The sequence below is a fragment of the Spermophilus citellus genome, assembly GCF_964194105.1.
Source record: "Spermophilus citellus genome assembly, chromosome: 11".
Lineage (NCBI taxonomy): Eukaryota > Metazoa > Chordata > Mammalia > Rodentia > Sciuridae > Spermophilus > Spermophilus citellus.
Genome location: NC_138192.1, coordinates 58,833,465 through 58,854,489, shown reverse-complemented (window position 1 = coordinate 58,854,489; position 21,025 = coordinate 58,833,465). Strand labels below are relative to the sequence as shown.

Below are 21,025 nucleotides of genomic sequence, written 5' to 3'. Positions count from 1 at the left end.
ATTCATTTTCCTTTTTTCTCTCAGCTTTACTGAGGTATAATTGACAAAAAAATATATAAGATGTGCAATGTGATGTTTTTATATGTACACATTGTAAAAGGATGAGCATTTCAAGCTAATTTACATATCTAACATAACTATCACATCTCTATCACCTCAAAGTTACCTTTTTTTTTTTTTTTGGTGTGGTGATAACATTTAATGGCTACTCTCTTTGCAAATTTCAAATATACAATACAGTATTATGAACTGTAGCCACAATTGTTTATTAGGTCTCTATAACTTATTCATCCTGCATAACTAAAGCTTTCCTCCTTTTCTTCCTTTGATCCGTGTTTCCTGAAACTTCTTCCATACAATTCTTTAATGATGAAGAAGCAATCAGGTGAAGAGAGATTTTAAAATTTTTTTCCAGTTTCTTTTATGGTAGGGAGATCAATAAATATTTACTGAAGTGTTAAATGCATGAATCTGAGGGGGGAAAATTGGCAATTAGAAAATGCAGAAGTCCTAAGTGGTTGTAACTTGCAATTTGGCAAATGAATAGAAGGCCTGAGTCCAGAGAAATGTTAGTGATGAAGACAGTGATAGGAGAGAAGAATTGATGGACAGGTATGCATACAGCACCTAAGTCTATAGTTCTCAGGCCACTTGCATGAAGATTCAAGTGAGGACTGTTACAAAGCACTGACACTGAGCCCCACTAGGGACTCCTTAAGTTATTTCAGAAACAGGGGCAGAGGACTTGAGTTCCAACACAAGGAGAGGCATGTGTTTTCAAGTCCACCAGGTAATTCTACTGTGCCATGCACTGTTAAGAAACCAAATTAGATTTTTAGAGAAATGATAAACATAATTGGTAAAAATAAATAAATAGATATATAGATAGATAAAAATGAAAATAAATCACAATAAGAACTTTAGTTTTAGCCAAGTACCAAGGAATACGATGGCAGGGTTATAATCAGGGTAAAAACAATATCATGAAGATGTGCAATGCCTTGAATTAAGATTCAGAAAAAAAACCCTTTGTCCAAATTCTATTCTTTTCTACTTTTTTCAAGGCATTTACAATAAAAAATATTGAAAACAGCAGTCATATACAAACCAGACATTTGGTATAAAATGGTTTATATTTTGTCTAATGGTGGTATCAATATGATATGCTAATCAAGATTTCCAAAAGTTTCTGAGTCATTGCTTAAGAATTTTAAAAAACCACATCTCCTTCATGTTCACTATTTTACATTACAAAGCCCAAGGAAGACCAAGTTGTCAAAAACAATTTCTTTTCCTTACACAGGACTCCAATTCCCTAGGTCTTTCTGACAGAACAAGTAACAGAAAGTTTGAATCAGTCTTTATTTCTAAAATATGAATTCTTCTGGTGACCATGATTTCTGGAAAGCAAGGCAGTAAGAATAACTCACTTATGCCAAGACTGATTTACATCTTTTGCTTGACCACAATCCCTCTCCAATTCCAATTACCCGTTATTCAAATTATTATTTTTTTTTTCATAGCACATACTGCTTTTAAGGGAGACATAGCAGGGTATAGGCAGTGAGGACAAGATGGTGAGTAAAGGAGGTCAGGGACATATCCAGTCCAAAGGAGCATGGAGAAGGTCTTTCAATAAGGAAAACTACCTGTTTGACAGAAGTGCTTGTGGACACAAGTGCTGGACCCAAACAGATAGCCACTTCTATATTTGTGTTCCTAAGCCGAGGATCCAATAGAAAAACTAAAATAGATGAGTGGACATGGGGGACACCAATGAACAATAGTGAAGAGAGCATGGAAGAAAGGAGATTTTTTAAAAAGGAAGAAATTCCAAGGACCATAAAAAGAACAAGCTAAAACTTCCCCACTGAACTCCCAGCTCCAGGGCCCCTTTTCTTCAGAGAAGTTTGTTACTGAAACTTTTGCAATAAACCAGCTGCTTGCTTGCTATATCTTTGTCCTTTTCTTCAATATTTTGCTGAATGGAGACAATGAACCTAAGACCCCTATACAGCAACGTAGCTATAGGTTGTCTTTTATTCTATTTACCCTCTGTTCCCTCCACTAGTATGCAAGCTCTATAATATCCATTGTGTTTACTGATCTATCCCTGTACATAGAGGAGTGCCCAGGACATAGTAGGCACTCACTACATAAATTGTTAAAGGAACAAATGAAAGCTGATGTGATCATCATTGCTATTTTCAGTGAAGAAACTGAACAATAACAAAAGAGCTATACAAGGTCACACCTTCAGGAAATAACAGACTTGGGTGTAAAATGCAGATCTATCTCATACAAATGCTCATATGTTAATTAGTACTATACAATACTATACTGTCCCTTTAGAAGTCCTAAGTTAGTTGTATTTAGAAAAGTATTCAAATATAAGAGTAAAATTTGTATGGTGGCCAGATTGTAGATAGCTTAAAATGCCAGGGTAAGAAGTTCTGACTTTGAGCTGCCATTAGTTGAAAGTTACTGAAGGACACTGAGCAAACGAGCAACACCCTCAAAGAAGTGTTTCAGGAAGATTTATCCTGCCATCAGTGTGGAGAAAACATTGGAAGGAGAAGAACATCAAGACAGCAAGATAGTTCAAAGAAAAAAGCACAATGTCAGGATAATTTCAGGAACTAGTCAAAGTAAAAGTCTATAAATCATTGGTAACATCAAGCTGTTCTTTAGCTTTGAGATGCAGACCTATTAGAGATGTTCATTCAACAAATATTTATTGAGGGCACACAATGTTCATAGCAGTATCAACAGACTCTACCTGACATTATATGTCAAGTCATAGAAAAAGACCTTCTATATGTGGTCAGGTTCATTTCATTCCAATAGGTAGGTATATGAGTAGCATAAAGAACTTAAAGATCTTCAAAGAACCATTTTAAAATAAAAGCAGGGAGCAGTATCCAAGCTAAATCAAAATGTATTCATTCACAAAATGCTGATTCTATACTTACTCTATGAAAGACACTCATATTAAGTTATGAATGAATTCTGAACCCAGTGTCTTTAATTAAGAAAAAAATGCATATACATGAAAATAATGAGATTACAATGGGAGACATTTGTGGGAAGCCATTCTCGCAGGTGATTGGGCACCTCCCTGATTGGATGTGAGGCATTCTGGCCAAACTGCATTGGAACTAATCCCCACCCTCTCCAGGTGCGAGAGCCTGTCCATGTGGGGGTGTGACTTACCACTGACCCTGAGACCAATCACTGACCCTGACCTTGGAATTCTGTCCCCCTCGACCTTCATTGGATAGAATTTCCCCTGAATTTCTTGTTCCCCAATAAAAGGCCATCCTCTGGTGTGCTCTCCCTCTCTCTCCTGTTAGTCCTGAGTAAGCCTTGCTGCCCCACCTGGTGGTTTGAGGCAGGAGCCAGAAGGAGGGTGGTCTCAGACCTGGTCAAAGAAAAAGGTAATTGAGTCTTGTGTGTTTATTTTGATCTCACTAGTTAACTTCTATGCTATGAAGCTCTTGTATGAAGCCAGCATGCTGGTCGTGTGGCAAAAGACATTTAATGTACTAGGTGAATTGAACAAAGACATGAGTTGGCATAAATCTCAGATGGCAAGAATTTTCAATGAGAAACTAGTAATAATAATGAAATAAAATATATTCTACCAAAGTATCATCAAAAATTATGTATTAGTAGGTTTGAAATAATTCATGGTAAACATCAGTTACTCTTAATAATATTGGGTACAATGGATATAACCATATGGATGCATTTCAAGAAAAGACATTATAAAACCCATGAAGCCAAAAGCAAGGCTGTAAACAGTTACTATAATTTCTCGGTATAGCACTAGGTCAGAATCCTCAAGGTTCTGTTTCAGCTTGGCCTCTACAACTTGTCTAGAAAAGTTTGATAATTGATGGATCCCCATTTCCTTAATGAAAAGAAAATGGGCTTTCGACTGGTAATCGCTCTTTACATAGAAAAATTTCCTATTTTATCAATTGATAAATTCTATTTATATAAAATTTCATCTGAAAATGTATTTGTTGTCACTGAGAATTTTAAAAAAATTGGAGAAAAGTCAAGGTAAATGACTTCTGAGATTGTTAGAAGTCATTATCTAAAACATGATAATTACTTTAAATCACTTTTTTCACTTTTTATCATATAGTATTATGAATACCAGTAATGAGGTCACTTCATAGATTAGCCTAACTGTCCCTAATTAAAAAGTTTCACCCATGTATCCAATACAAAGCTATATGTGCATACTTTGACATAGTTTCCAATTCATTTATAGTTCCTTTTGTCATGAGAAGTGAGAACTTCGAATCATAAAAGTAACAGCAGTCTGCTTATATAAATTGGTTAAATTTTAAATATTCTAAACATTTATTTACTTAATTTTTTCTAATGTAGGTGATATTCTTAGAAATGAAATCATATCCTTAGGAAGTATTAAACATTCTATTTTTATCCTAATATTAAGGTTAGAAGAATAGAAAAGTATGTTTGTAGTAGCACCTTGAATGAGGAATGAAGTCTTCTTAAAGTCTCCTCAGTATCCTGATGGAACTACTTTATGATTTGAGTCATGTCATGCCTTCATTCTTTGAAAAATGGTTATCAATGGTTCTATTAATTTCCTACACTGGGCATAACAAATTTTCAAAAACTTGGTAATGAAAAAATATAGAGAAGCATTCTCCCATTTCTGGAGGTTTGAAGTTCAAAATTAGGTGCCAGCAAGGCTGTGCTCCAGTACTCTTTCCCTACCATTTGCTGGATTTAAATTCTAACCTAGTTCACCATGACCTCACCTCAATCCCTAGGTAATTACATCTGCAAAGGCCCAACTTCCAAATAAAGTCACATTTTGATTTTTTGTGAGACAAAATTCAACCTATAATAGTGGTTATATTTGGCCAATCTGTATAAAACACACAAAAAATAGCATGAACAATAATGCATGCAATCACCTTCATACTACAAAGTTTTATTCTAAGAGGAAAAATATCTTTGAAGCTTTCAAGTGTTAGAAAAACCTATGTTTGAAAACGTTATGCCTTCTTTGTACATTGATCATGTCTGCATACTACCTATTCTGTGTCTAGGCTTTTAGTTACAGTCTTGAAATTATTTTAGTGGTGAAATATTTAGGGGACAAAAGTTCAATTCTTGCTCTACACATCCTTCCACTGTGACCACATTGTGCAAGCAATCATTGCATGTCCCTTCACTTATTCACACATCTGATGTACCAAGCACATTTAGTCACGGGAGATATAATTCGTAACATAACCAGACTTCCACTTTCATTCTTAGGCAGGGAGGGTGGAAAAAAAGATGTAAATAAATAACATAACATGTCAGGTAGTGAAATATGCAGTGTGCACAAGAAAGCAGAAAAGATAGGGAACAGAAGGAAAAGGAATAATTTGTATTTTCTAATAGAGTGGTCAGGGAGGCTATAACAAACCAGTGACATTTAAGATAACATCTGAAAGAGGCAAAGAGAAAAAAATAAGACATTAAAAAAAAAAAAAACTTGAGAAAGAACCTGACAAACAGAAGAAACAACAAGACAAAGGCCCTGAGGTAGAAAGACACACAGCATATTACAAGAATAGCAAGAAAGCCAGTGTGATTAAAGTGGAGTGAATCAGGGGTGAACAAATGCCCATGAAGTAAACCTAGCTACAGGGGACCTGGTAGAAGATTTTGGTAAGGCATTGTAAGGACTTTAGCTTTTACTCTGAACAATGGAAACCAGCAAAATGGTTTGAGTAGAAAAATGGCATGATCTGACTTAGGTTTAAATTCTGATTATTTTTTTGAAGGAAGAATAAACAGGATCTGCTAATATGGAATGTGAGAGAAAAAGTTAAGGATGACAAACATTTGGCTTATACAGCTGGAGTGATAGAACTATTTTTAAAAATTGAGATAGAGATGACTACAAGCAGAGTAGCTTTTGGTGGAAAATGAGGAGCTCAGTTTTATACACTCACACAGTAAGTTTGAGATGTTTCTTAAATAAAAAAAAAAAGTCAATTAAGCCTTGGTCATAATATCTAAAAATTTGGAGGGAGCTGTGGGATGGATATCAAAATTTGAACATTGTGAAGGTATGTCACTGTGCATAAAGGGATGAGATTTGATTGGATAAGACCATTAAGAGTGGATCTGAATAGAAATAATTGATTAATTCAATCCAGTTCCTGGGCTACCTGAACATCAGGAGGTGAGATAAAGAGAGGGAATTTGCAAAGAGATTGGGAAGGAACAGTTAGACAAAAAAAAAAAAAAAAAAAAAAAGAATGTGATTGTTTCTACCATAATACCATAACAGCAGCATTGCAAAGAGGTGACAATGGTAAGCTGTTTCTGAAGTTATAGGATTAGCTAGTAAAATAAAAGATGAGAATTGGACCTTGATTTAGCAATATAGAAGCCCAAGCCATTTCTGATGAAGTAATAGTGGGAAAACTGTGTAGTTGGAAGACATCTGTGGAATGTATGTGGAAAATATTTTCAAGATAATTATCTTTTAATTTTTCCACAGAAACATTTAAAGACAAAGTGATATTGCACAGATATAGCACATGGTGCTCTGAATTCAGTGTTTGGCACCTAGTGGACTCCTACTAATTGGAAGGTAATGCTGGAGAATGCTGATAATACACATAATCCTTGTAATTCAACAGGAGCATTAGGTTCCTAAAGAATAATTTCTTACCATTAGAAATTTATCCTTTGAGTCCCAGCTCACATCCCATATAATAAATAATAAGCAGGATTAGGATTTGACATGCCCAAATAAATTCAAAGAGTACTTTAAGCAAACACAAGTGAACCATACCATATGACAAAAAAATGATGGCACTTATGCCATTATTGAATAAGTAATAAAGATTTTCAACTTTTTACTTTCTTTGTAATATCCAAAAGGATATATTTAAGCAAATTATGATATATTAGTTGGAATAATGTATAGCCCATAAAATCACATGATAAGAAATGTTTAATAATTCAGGAAAATGCCCAGTATATAAATTTAGTCAAATATATCAGGATAAAAAAAGTAAAAGAAAATAACTATCAGAAATATAAAGAAATATGGGGCTGGGGTTGTGGCTTAGTGGTTGAGTGCTTGCCTAGCACTTGTGAGGCACTGGGTTTGATCCTCAGTATCACATAAAAAATAAGGAAAAATAAATAAATAAAGGCATTGTGTCCATCTACAACTAAAAATAAAAAAAAAGAAAAGAAAGAAAGAATTGAAACTTTTTTATACTAATCTATGTGTGTATAGTTTTCTTAAAGGTGTTTAAAATCATTTTTATGTTTGTCTACATTGAAAAAAAAAAGATATTTAAATAATTAAACCTCGGTTATTCTAACCCAGAAGGAGAATAAACATCCCAAAGACAGAATCTGGCATTATATTTGAGGAATGTCTAATAAAAACAACATTTTACAAGTGTTTTAATTAAATGAAAAAGATTTTGATTTCAGAACTATTAATTTAAGGTAAATTAGGAATAATTCATATTAACAATGTTTTGTAGAATGGTTTATGATTCTTAATACATTTTTTCTAGTTTATTTAATACACAAATTTGGAGATGGAATAGAGATTACATCTGGAACAGACTTCTCATTAAGTCCATAGAAAAAATCCAGATCCAAACACAGTAACGGTCTTTTCTCTGTATTATCTTATCTGCAATACCCTTGCACACTGTACCAATAGAATCAATGCGACAGACCTACAAACCTATAAGAAAACATGTGTGTATATTCTTTCAAAAAATATGAAACAAAAGGATGAAAGATAGTGATTATAGTGATGCCAGGTATATTTTTAGACAAATATTCTGGCATATTTTCACAAACCCAGTCTATTTAAATATATGGTAAACTTCAGTGACAACACAAATCATTCTATTTGTTTTTCAAGGGGAAAAAAATCCATGGATTTGGAATTTTTATTACAAAGGAAAGGTAAGCCTGCACAAAATCTCTCATTTTATAGACAAGGACAGTGACATATTGGTATAGTGAAAACACTGAAAAGAGTCAATGAAGACACTCATTTTTGTGTCTAGAAAAGCTACAACTTGTCAAGCATATCCTCTGATAATATGAAGCTAAATGATCAAAGTAATTTAGGTCTAGAATATGACATAAAAGATAAATCAACAGAACCAAATGAATAGCCAACATAAGACCCTGAAATATATAAATATTTTCCATATGTTAATGGTAACCACAAAATAAATAATGAGAGAATAAATGGTTCAATGCACATCACAAGTGATAATTATCTAAAAATTAAAATGTATCCCTACTGCTATATTACAATTAAATGCGTAACTATATATCAAACATATATAATATATAGCCATTCCATGTGAGTAAAACTAAAACTGAAAAGCTCAAAAAATTTATGATTAAAAGTAATCTAGTTTTTCTTTCTTTTTTTTAATATTTATTTTTTAGTTCTCAGCGGACACAACATCTTTGTTGGTATGTGGTGCTGAGGATCGAACCCGGGCCGCACGCATGCCAGGCGAGCGCGCTACCGCTTGAGCCACATCCCCAGCAAAAAAAAAAAAAAAGTAATCTAATTAGCAAATGTGTTTGAAACTAAGTCATAAATATTGTAATAAGTATTCTCATATATTGACGATAACTAAAAATCAAGAGAACCCCAGAAAATAATTGGAAATGTCTATATAAAAATAATTACACCTTTAAAAAATTAATCATGTAACCAACACTGTAGCCTAAGAATATAAGCAGCAATAAAACTTCATAAACTATTCATAAAAAATGTGAAGCAATCTAAAAAAATTTAGTGATAAACAGTAATGAAAATTACAGTGTAGAAAGATATGAGATAAAATACTCTGTAGCCAGTAAAAGTAGGTCTTGAAAGAATATATCATATAGAACAAAATGATCCTGAAATATTGATTTAAAAAATTAAAATTGAAATTTTATTTCATAATGAACAGAGTTCCTGGGTTCAGTTCCAAGTTATTTTCTTTTTTTCTTTTCAGCTTTTTTCTACAATGAATAGTCATTTTATTATTTGGGGGAAAAAAAGTGCTAGTTTGTAAAGAAATTGAATAAATTCCATTATATTCTTTATTGTTATTCAAATTTAAGTGCCTAAAGAAGGGATAGGAGTATATATCAGAGAAAGAGCTCTTGCCTAGCACATACAAGGTCCTGGATTTGACACTCTCAGCACCAAAAATAAAAAAAAAAGCAACCTAAAGATTTACTAAAATTTGGATTTTTTTGAGTTATTTAGCATATTCTAGCAATAGAAAGGTTAATAGATAAATATTTGAGAACTATAAAAATGTCATTATTTCTAAAATTCTTTTCTTTCTTATCTTCAAGGAAGGAATGTTTCTGAAACAACTGGATTATTTTTTTTTTGGGGGGGGGGTAGCATCCTCTCCTCATACTCTACACAAAAATTAACTCAAATATTAAAAGGTTAAAAAAAAGCAACAACAACAACAACAAAAATCTCACTCATATTTTAGGAAAAAAATATATATACAGTAGAAAACTTTCATACCTAGGAGTACCCAAATATTTCTTAACACAAAAATAAGAAAAAAAATTACACATTAGTTTACATCAAAATTAAAACTCTGCTCTTTCAAAGACACATTTAAAAAAAAGGTAAGCAGCAACCCTATGTAAAAATAGGCAAGAAATATTGAAGAAGACAGTTCATAAGAGAAGATTGGCCAATAAAACACATAAAATAATGCTCATTATTCAATAGTTATCAAGAAGTGCAAATTAAAGTCACAATGAGATACCAACATGAAGTTACTATATTTGCTAAAATGGGAATAGAAAATACTCAAAGTTGGGAAAGCAGACTGGCAGTATTTCACAATATTAAACATACACTTAGCATATGACTCAGCACTCTACTCCTTGGTATTTTCCCAAGAGTTCTGAAAACATATGTCCACACACAGGATTGTGTATGAATGTTGCTTCATTTAAGAAGCAAAATGACGGAAACATCCAAAGTGTCCTCCAGTAAGTGAAAGGATAAACAAAGTTTAGTCCATCATTATGCAATGGTCTAAATGTATCTGTCAAATTCATGTGTTGGAAATGATTCCTGATGTGCAGGTGTTGGGACATGAAAACTTTTAAGAGGAACAGGTGTTTAGGTCATGAGAGCAAAACCCCCATAGATGGAGTCATGCTACTATCAAAAGGACTTACGTGATTGGGTTCTCTCTTCTACTTTGGTGTTATAAGTATGTGCACATCATGTCTCCATTACACTGTGTGATTCTTGAAGACTGATATTCTACTTGATGAAACTCTATACATTACAGAGTACATAGCCAGTATTTTACTGAATGAGTGGACAAAATATTGACATTAATTATTCCTATTAATCTTTAAAAATAACAGTATCTCACTATTGTTTTTAATCTTTAACTATCCTTTCTAAGATTTCAGAGGCTTGGCCCAAAGGTTACCACTGAGGAAAACTGTAACCTAAATTCATCAGTATTCTGCAGTGGCTCAATATATGCAAAACTGTTTAAGTCTGAAATAAGTCAAAGTGAGCCAAGAAAAGATACTTTTGCTTAAAATACATTGAACAAGGCCCTTTTTAACCTAAAGTCAGTGGCCATTTCTTTCAATGTCCTCCAGAAACATCCGTTTTATGAATATTTTATAAATAGCATATAAATGTCGTGATTACTTGGCTTTTTAGAAGGAACCCAGGTATATCTAAGTCAGGGACACAGCATAGTCTTGTGATTCCAAAGTCTGTACTAAGAATCTCGACAAATCAGGCTGTGAACTCTTTCTTCTTCTTAACTACTTTTGTGACCTAAAAAAAAAAATGAATTAAATTTTCTGTCTGTTTCTCATTTATAAATCAGTTTATTAATAGTATATACCCTCAATTCTGCTTTCAAAATTAATTAATTAATTAATCAATCAAATTAATAAAATAATAATTAATAATTAATTAATTAATCAATCAAAATAACGCATAGGCAGTGGTGTGTAGCACAGTATACCTAATACTCTTTCTTGAGTATATTTATTTTTATTCATGATATTAATGTGGTTGTGTGGACTGGCAGGAGGATGAGAAAAAATTGTGGATATGAGTCTGAAAATCCAAAGCAAATATCAGAGGTCAAAATTTCACCAAATCTGGGCTGAGATTGTGGCTCAGTGGTTGAGCGCTCACCTAGCACTTGCGAGGCCCTGGGTTTGATCCTCAGCACCACATTAAAAAAAAAAAAAAATCTTAAAAAAATTTTCACCAAGTCTATTAGTTTTTCTTTTTCTTTTTTTAATTGGTTCTTTTTAGTTACACTTGACAATAGAATTCATTTTGACATAACTATAAATATATAGAATACAGCTTGTTCTAATTCAGTCCCCAGTGCTCCCCCTTTCTGTCCCTTACAGCCCATTTCCTTCCCTCTATTCTACTGAACTTTCTGTTATTTACTTATAGCTTTTTTAAAATGAGTGCCTTGTGTATACACATGATGGTGAGATTCATTGTGGTATATTCATATCTGTACATAGGACAGTAGGTCATATTCATTTTACTGACTTTCCCTATCCCATTCCTCTTCCCTTCACTTCATCGCCCTTTGTATACTCCACTGATCTCTCTTCTATTCTTTTTTATTAATCCTCCTCCCACCTTATTTTGAATTAGCTCCCCATATCAGAGAAAATGTTCAAATTTTGAGTTTTAAGGATAGGCTGCTTTCACTTAGCATGATATTCTCCATTTCCATCCATTTACTGACAAATGCCATAATTTCATTTTTCTTAATGGCTGAGTAATATTCCATTGTGTATATATACCACACTTTCTTTATCCATTCGTCTGTTGAAGGGCATATAGGTTGGCTCTATGGCTTGGCTATTGTGAATTGTGCTATTATAAATATTGATGGGACTGTGTCACTGTAGTATGCTGATTTTAGATCCTTTGGCTTTATACTGAGAATGGGTTAACTGGGTCATAATAACTGGGTCATATGGTGATTTTATTCCTAGTTTTTTGAGGAATCTCCAAACTGTTTTTTAGTATGGGATAGTTGCACCAATTTGCAATTCTACCAAAAAGTATGATTGTACCCTTTCCCCAAATCCTGGTCAACATTTACTGTTACTCATATTGTTGGTAATTGCCATTCTGACTGGAATGAGATGAAATCTCAGTTTAGTTTTAATTTGCATTTATCTAATTGCTAAAGATGTTGAATATTTTTTCACATTTGTTGATCATTGTATTTCTTTTCTTTTTTTTTTTTAACCATACGATGATTTGTTTTTTTTTTAATATTTCTTCTATGGAAAAACGTCTGTTTAGTTCATTTGCCCATCGGTTGATTGCATTTTTGGAGGATTTTTGTTTGTTTGTTTTTTGATGTTATGTTTTTAGTTCTTTATATATCTTGGAGATTAATGCTGTGTCTAAGGTGTGGTGGAAAAACATTTTCTCCAATTGTGTTGACTCTCTCTACACACTCTTGATTGTTTTTGTAGTACAGAGCTTTTAAATCTGATACCATCCCTCTTATTGATTTTTTTATTTTATTTTATTTCTTGTGCTTCAGGAGTCTTATTAAGGAAGTTGGTTCCTAAGCTAACATAATGGAGAACTGCGCCTATGTATTCTTCTGGTGTATACAGGGTTTCTTTTCAAATTTCTAGCTCTTTGTTCCACTTTGAGTTGAGTTTTGTGCAGGGTGAGATAGAGAGGTTACATTTCATTCTACTTCATATGGATTTTTACTTTTCCTAGCACAATTTGTGGAAGAGACTATCATTTCTCCAATGTATGTTTTTGGTACCTTTGTTTAGTATAACATTATTTATGTGGGTTTGTCTCTGGGTCTCCTACACTACTCTATCAGTCTTTATCTCTGTTTTGGTGCCTGTACCATGCTGTTTTTGTTACCATAACTCTGTAGCATAATTTGAGGTCTGTATTGTGATGCCTCCTGTTTCACTTTTCTCACTAAGAATTGATTTGGATATTCAAATCAATTTTTTTCCAAATTACTTTCATGACTTATTTTTCTAAAATGTCATTGGAATTTTGATGGTAACTGCATTGAATCTGTATAGTATTATAGGCATTTTAATATTAATTCTGCCTATCAAAAAACATGGGAGATTTTTTTTATCTTCTAAGATCTTCCTCAATTTCTTTCTTTGGTACTTTATAATTTTCATTGTAGAGTTTTTTCAGGTCTTTTGTTAGACTGATTCACAAGTTGTTTTTTGTTTTGTTTTGTTTTGAGGCTATAATGAATGAGATTGTTTTCCCAATTTATTTTTCAGCAGATTCAATATTGGAGGATAGGAACACAATTAATTTATGGGTGTTGATTTTGTATCCTGCTAATTTGCTGAGTTCATTTATGAGCTCTAGAAATCTTCTGCTGCAGTTTTTTGGGTCTTCTAAGTATAGGATCATGTCATCAGCAAACAGAGATAATTTGAGCTTTTTAAAATTTATGGGATATATATGCCCTTTATCTAGGTTGACTGTGTCTATATGCCCCACTTTTTTTTGTAAGACTATAAATAAATACCATTGCCTATCACCCTAAATTAGTGCTCATCATAATACATGAGTCACTCCAGTATCGATAATCCATTTTAATCAATCACACTCTTCTACCTATCCACAAAGATTAAGCCATGTACTTTAAAAACCAGAGTAAATACAATCTTGGTTTAATACCTTAATTCTCTAGTCATTGGTTTTTCCTCACACACAAGAATACTCCCTTTCAAGGAGGAAGATTAGTCATACAAAATCAATGAATGTTAGCTGTCTAATAAAAGAGTCCAGGACTATGAGAAGATCACTTAGAAAGCAGCAGAAGAGGGATCCAAGAGAGGGAGGCTGCCTGTTTCCCTCAATTTATAAAAAGAAACCAGTTACTATGCCTTGCAGGAACAAGGACACATGGAGGTACTGAACGGAGATCATGAGTCAGCAACTCCACTATTTTTTATGTCCCCCAACGCAGAGCCCATAGTGGGGAGGTACAAGGGACACACATGGACTAGGATAATTTTGAGAACCTAAAAATAAGATGATGACTGTTTTATACAGATCTGCAAGCAGAATGATCCCTGCTAAAGACCTTCCTGACCAAAGTTTAACTATCCCACAGGACACCTTGATAGGGTCTAGGTATCTGTGGGAGTGAAGATAAGTACTCAAATCTAGTTTTCAGAATATGTATCTCCACAGTGGTATCTAATGAAAGCATAAAACTTAAACTCCAATGCAAACTAGCATTTATTGATGACAGAATCCTTTATTGAACCTAAAAGAGTATGATAATCAAACACTGTTTTGGCTGGGCATGATGGCACATGCTTGTAATCCCAGTGGCTTGGGAAGCTCAGGCAAGAGGATCACAAGTTCAAAGCCAGCCTCAGCAAAAGCAACACACTGAGCAATTCAGTGAGACACTCTCTCTAAATAAAATACAAAATAGTGGTAGGGATGGTACTCCATGGTCAAATGCACTGAGTTCAATAACTGGTACCAAAAAAAAAAAGAAAAAAAAAAGCTATTCTGTTGGTTGTTAAAATTATAGCATGTCCCCTTAGCATCACACAATTTCAATTTCTGTATCACTTCTGTCATTTGTGATGCTATAAAGGCCCTCTGGGGTTTTCAGGCAGATTGCCTTCCCACTGAATCACTTCTATGCCCCCATTTCCTATCTCAAACTACACATTATCTATGGACCAACCAAAAAGTAGAGACTGAAATAGTTTGCAATCCTACATGTCCTGGAATTTATAAAATCTAGAAACACCATTCAATTAGGAACTAGAAAGATTTTCAAACTATTGATTCATATTTGTTCCTTGTTACAGGGATAACTGAGGCCCAGAGACACCAATTCACCTACTGAGGACATAGGCCTTAGTGGGGAAACTGGGACTAAGGTCCACTGTAGCACAGTGCTCATGCAAACCTGACATATGATTTTAAATCTCCCTAGAGCTTTCATAAGTATACTACAGCCAACCTTTGGCTTTTTAAAAATTCTCTCTAATATCTACTCTAACTCTTCCAATTTGGTAATGAGTACAACTCAATCTTCCACATAAACAGGAATGGGAAGTATCTGCTAGTGCATTTTTTTAGGTGGCACCAGGATGTCGTGAAAGAGTTAATGTGCCCCCTAATAAGTGTTTATGTTATCAAAAAGCAGTCCCTTATAAAACAGAAAAATACATAGATATGCATGTGTCTGTATCTAATGTTTGAACAGCTCTACACACTCTCATAAACTCCTGAAATCATCTCTTTTTACAGCATTACTCAATTATTGATGTGTAAAATGACAATGCTGACTCTGTAGCAAAGATTCAATTATATTCCACATACTCCATTTTTAAAAAAAGATAAAAATATAAACCACTTTAGAAAAATGATGATAAAATTGTTTTTTAAGTTTGATAGAGTTGAATGTTATAGCCAACTTCTGATGGAACAATTGTATTTCTTAACAGGTGTCTCAAATGCAGCATGTCTGAAATAAACTCAGTATCCATCCTGCTCGAATCATCTCTTACAATGAGCCCTCCCTCTGGAAACTGGATCCAAGAAACCCAAGACTTTTCCATAGAACCTATACCTTCAATATCTGCTAGATCCTGTCAAGCACCCAGATTTCAATTTTTGCCTGTTTCTCTCACACCTCATTCCTGCTGGTCTGCTATAAATTGGTATCACTTCCAACACAAGATGCATAGACTGCTGGACAGCTTCCTATCCAGTGCCCTGAAGATAGTGGCTCTTCTCCAAAGCATTGTCCATGTTGTATCCATAGTGATTCTTCCATAATACAAATCTGAATATGTCTGCCCTATTTTTGGAACCCATTGGTGTCTTATCACTTTTTAAATGCATTCAGTGGCTCTTCTTTATTCATTTAGTTATTAATAAAAATAATATATCAAGGACTGGGGTTGTGCCAAGCATGTTTGAGGCACTGACTGGGTTCTATCCTCAGCATCACATATAAACAAATAAATAAACACAGGTCCATTAATAATTAATAGAAATTTTTTTAAAAATACATCAAACTCATATTCCAAATGGTTCATATCAAGTCATAATGTTCACTCTGATCCTATTCCCTTATTTCCCCACGTGCATGACAGGCAACAATCTAAATCCTATATTCATAGTTAGCCTCACTTGCTTTTTATGAAGTCTTACATCTCTATATACTCTTTTAATATATGTTCTTAAATTTTAGGGTTTTTTTTTTTTTGCTTTCAAGTAGTTTATATATACTTACTCTTTGTGGGGTATAACTTATCATTAATTTACTACTTTATTGTCAAGATTCATCCATATTGATGAAAGAGCATTCATTTTGATTACTATATAATAATTCCTTCAATCTATATACCAAATGTCTATCCTTCAGTTCTTTCCATTGATTGGCCTGTATGTTATTTACAAGTTTTATTCCAGTGAGTAGTGATGCTATGAACATACTTGTGGAAGAAATTTTCTTGGATATATGACTATGACGTCTGAGTCCTGTATGAATGTTTAGATATCAGAGATAATACTAAATTGTTATCTGAGTTCACCACAAAAGTGTAGACATGCATCAACTCTAATGATTGGCATTATTAACCTTTATAATTGTTGTTAGCTGAATGGATATAAATGCATGTCATTGTAGCCTTGATCTGTTTTTCCCTGATTATAATGTATATTAATTATCTCCTCATAAGTTTAATTGCCATATGTGTTTGCTTTTCTAAAGTGTCTATCTATTGCTTATATTTTTAAATAGGGTTATTTGGGGGTTTCTAATTTTTCTTTCTTTTTTTGTGTGTGTGTGGGAGGGCAGGATATACTGGGGATTGAACCCAGGCCAGCACTGTACCCCTAAGTTACACACCCTCAGCCCTTTTTTATATATTATTTTGAAACAGGGTCTCCCTAAGTTGCGGAGGTTGACCTTGAATTTGCAATCGTCCTGCCTCAGTCTCTTGAGTCACTGGGACTACATGCATAGACCATAGTCAGTTTATTTGGACTTATTAATAATAAGAAACAAATACACACACACACACACACACACACACACACATACACACACACATATTATCATTATTTATATATACTTGGTAAGAGTTTGTTAGCTGTATGTTCTTTGAATATCTTCAACAATGTGTGACTTCTCTTTTATTTTTTGATGTCAATGTTTCCTGTGTTTTGCCTTAGAATTTTCCTTATTTCAAGATCATGTAGATGCCTAATTTTTTTTCTACTCAAGTTAAAATTTTGGTTTTGGCATTTATGTTTGTAGTACATCCAAAGTTTATATCAACTGGGAAGAAGAGTAAGGCATCTTTTTCTACACAGATTACCATTTCATTCTCAGTTCCATCTATTGAATATATGCTCTTTTTCGCATTGATCTTCAGTGCTTCCCCGTCATATAATGAATGTTCCAAATGTGTGAGTCTATGTCTAAGGTCTAAATCTATTTCCTTGGACAATTTATACTTCTGCTTTGTGTCAATACTATTTTGATTACTCTAAATTTTAAGAGCTGTTATTTAAATAGTCAAATTTTAATTCTGCAATTTCTCTTTTTAAATTATTCTGGTGGGAGATACACTGAAATCTTTATTAAATAATCTATTTAAAATTTTGCATTTTCTTCTTTAAGTAGTTATTTCCTAGTCTTGTATTGTAGACCTTAACCTTAATGCCATAGCCTCTGTGAAATTTTACCTATTCACCTAGATTGTTTCCTCAGCTTAGAGCATCCATCTTCATCCTAACACCCATTATGTGTTGTAATCATGTGTACTTTACTTTACCATTTTAGCTGAATTTGTATATTTAACTGAATATGTGTCAACAATGGAAACTGCATATACAATAGTGCTCCCATGAGATTTTATTACCTAGTGAGGCTACAGCAGTCTTAGTTTTATAAACATACTCCAGAATGTTTCCCACTGTCTCCCCTTCCCATGCTTAAGTAACACATGACTGTATGTGTGTGTGCATGTGGAAAGAGGAATGATTACTTTGTGATTTACTGTAAGCTCCATGACTAGAAGAATCCCAGTTTTATTAAATTCCAAACTGCAAAGGCCTTAGTTATATATTCCTAGGATTTAGTACACAGTAAATACTAAATAAATAATTAATGAATTAATAAATGAAAATATCTCAAAAATTAATCCATAGTGTATGTTAATATTGGGTACTTAAAAATTATATAAAGTCTAAAAATATAAGTCATCTTAGAAACTACCAAATCCAACCCAGAAAGATCAAATTCTGTAAACCAAAAGTCATTGTTTAGTAGATTTAAAAGAAAAATATAAGTCAGACACACTTTCTACAACATCACTGCATATAAATAACTCTAAATATATAGTACAAATTCCTAAATAATCTGAAATACTAATAAAATATAAAATTAAAACCTCATGTCTATTTCCTATTTTACAGGACAAATGATATTAATGTGCCAAATTAAAGTACAGTGGACTGAATGTTTCTGCCCAAAATTCACCTGTTAGAACTCTAAAAGGTTTGGCAATAGTATTAGGAGGTGTGACCTCAGGGAGGTGGTTAAGTCCTGAGGGAGAAGCCCTCATGATTGGGATTAACACCCTTATAGAAATGTCACAAACAGATCCCTTAACCATCTGCCAGGTGAAGTTAGTGAGAAGTCAGTTTTGCATGAGAAACAGGATCTTCACAGACACCAATCAACCAGTGCCTTGATCTTGATCTTCCCATCATCCAAAACTGAGTTGTAAGTTTTGTAAGTTTCTGTTCTAAGTGAGTCACCCAGCCTACAGTGTGTTGATCAGACAAAAAGTCTTACAGATGAAGACAACATGGTTTAACTTTACAATTAAATACAAGGAAAAATTATTTTGCCTTGCATCTTTAAATTTCACAGTTTAAGGTTAAGGAGTAAGCATTAAGGACCTAAATCAGCAAAACTGTACTTTTGTGGGTACTTGAGGAAAAGGATGCTTGTTTCGCTTTTTTTTTTTTGGGGGGGGGAGCTGAATCAGGTCATAACTTTTTGTGTGTGACTGAACTAGATGCCTCCATTCAACAAAGTGATCATTCTAAATGGTTGTGATCCATCAAGACAGACTTCCACTCAGCCAAGAAATAGCTCAACAGACTCAAAAAAAAAAAAAAAAAAAGGCTTATTTACTTCAGGGCTTTAACTATGGATCAGTAAATCAATCCCATGTTCATCTATCAAAACCCGATGGACTCATAAAGTTCTTCTTCCTGAATAATTGTAGAATAAAGCTATGAAAATGCATATAATCTACCTTAATCAGTCTAGACTCAGTCACTTCCAAAGAACTTTTCTCTGAATTCTTTCTACCAGTCAAAAACTAAACAAAAACTAAAGTGAGAGTGTTAGATACATTTTAAAAAGAGAGAATATGCAGAATTTCTACAACGGAGTGAGAGCATTTTTTTTTTTTTAATCTAAAGTAAACCCAGAATTTTCAAAACGTTCTCTGGACAAAATTAATTTTTTGGAATTGTTTTTCTGTGTTTCCCTAAAAGTTACATAATTGAATAAATAAAATTCTGTTTGAGTGTCTTGACTAATAAATAACTTCAAAATTATCTATAACATTAGACATACTATAATTAGTAAATGAAGGCAAATTTCACCTTGGTAACTTAGATTCATTTTTTGAATGTTATGAAAATTTCATCTAGATTCAAATAAAATTTACCTTTTGACATAGTTATGCAGAAAACTTTTGCTAAGTAGAGAATTAATTAATGTTTGTTTAAGAGAATAAACTAATTTCAACCACTCTATGTACTTTAGAAGTACCCACTTATGAGGAATATTTCAGAAATATAACTACTGATAGACCTTGAAGTCAACAAAAAAAGAAAGTACTGAGAAAGTTATTTGTAATCATTTTGCAGAAAATGAATCCCTATGCCTTTATCTGAAAAATCACCATTTATAGAAATAATCTCTTTAGAATTAATTGTTATCTAGTCATTGTAAATACTGAGATAAGGTAACTTTACAATAGACTTGAAGTTATCTTTGTTGCCTAACAGGGAGCCAAAGATCTGATGGCCCACAGGTGAAATCTGGTGACTTGCAGGTGTTTTATTGTAAAAAAAAAAAAAATTTAATCTGTTTTGGAAATCATTAGGGATGACAAATACCATTCCAGTTTGCTACTGCCCCCATCTATCTCACTTGGTTTTTAAAAGGTTTTGGCTCCTGTGAGCCTAGATTTTAAATTCTGTCCCATCTGAAAGTTCACTGAAAGTTCTTTTCATGCAGTCACAGAACACTGGAATTTAAGATTAAAGGTATCTGGGAAGTTAACTGACTCTTCCTTCTTTCCAATAAACCCCTAAGACCTAGAAGAGGGAAGTAGCTTCCAAGTGCTTAAGTGTACATTAACAGTTCTGTTCTTGTAATAAGGCAATACTATTCTTATTTTGAAGTTTTATATTTTGTTGTCACTGCCAGTTTGCTTCACAGGTACTCACCCCTCAGTGCAGGCAGCAGGGACCTCTCCTTCTTGTCATCACACTTGTTACATTCACTGAAGTACAGCAGTAAGAAGACATCCACAAGGACCCACATCAGTGAAGTGGCCAGAACCACTTTGCAGTAAACGAATCTCCTCATGTCTTTACTTGATTTCTAGTTAACACAGAGATTGAAGGCAAATGCTCCTTGGATAGATCCACGACACAGAGGTGAACTCCAGGTTGAAAGCAGGATGCATCCCACTGTATTAGGAAAAAAAAAAGAAAGGAATTTCATTTTTGTATAGGGTTTTTGTTTTGCAGAAAGGAGATATAACATAAAACATGACTTATTTCATGTTCCCAAATATGTCAGCATTCATGTCTTCAAAATTAAAAGCCCAAGTGGACAAAAGTTGTTAC

The 21,025-nt window shown here is 33.4% G+C and overlaps 1 protein-coding gene across 3 annotated transcripts in view; it reads right to left on the bottom strand.

Annotated features, from left to right (window-relative positions):
* Positions 1-20,762, bottom strand: part of GALNT13 (polypeptide N-acetylgalactosaminyltransferase 13) — a gene marked incomplete at both ends in the record, with an annotated part of 482,292 nt that extends 461,530 nt beyond the window's left edge. For all 3 annotated transcript variants that reach the window (XM_081261707.1, XM_081261705.1, XM_081261706.1), the window contains one exon: positions 20,621-20,762. In XM_081261707.1, the coding sequence (XP_081117833.1) occupies positions 20,621-20,762 (142 nt within the window). The remainder of the gene's footprint in view (positions 1-20,620) is intronic.
* Positions 20,763-21,025: the final 263 nt, after the last annotated feature.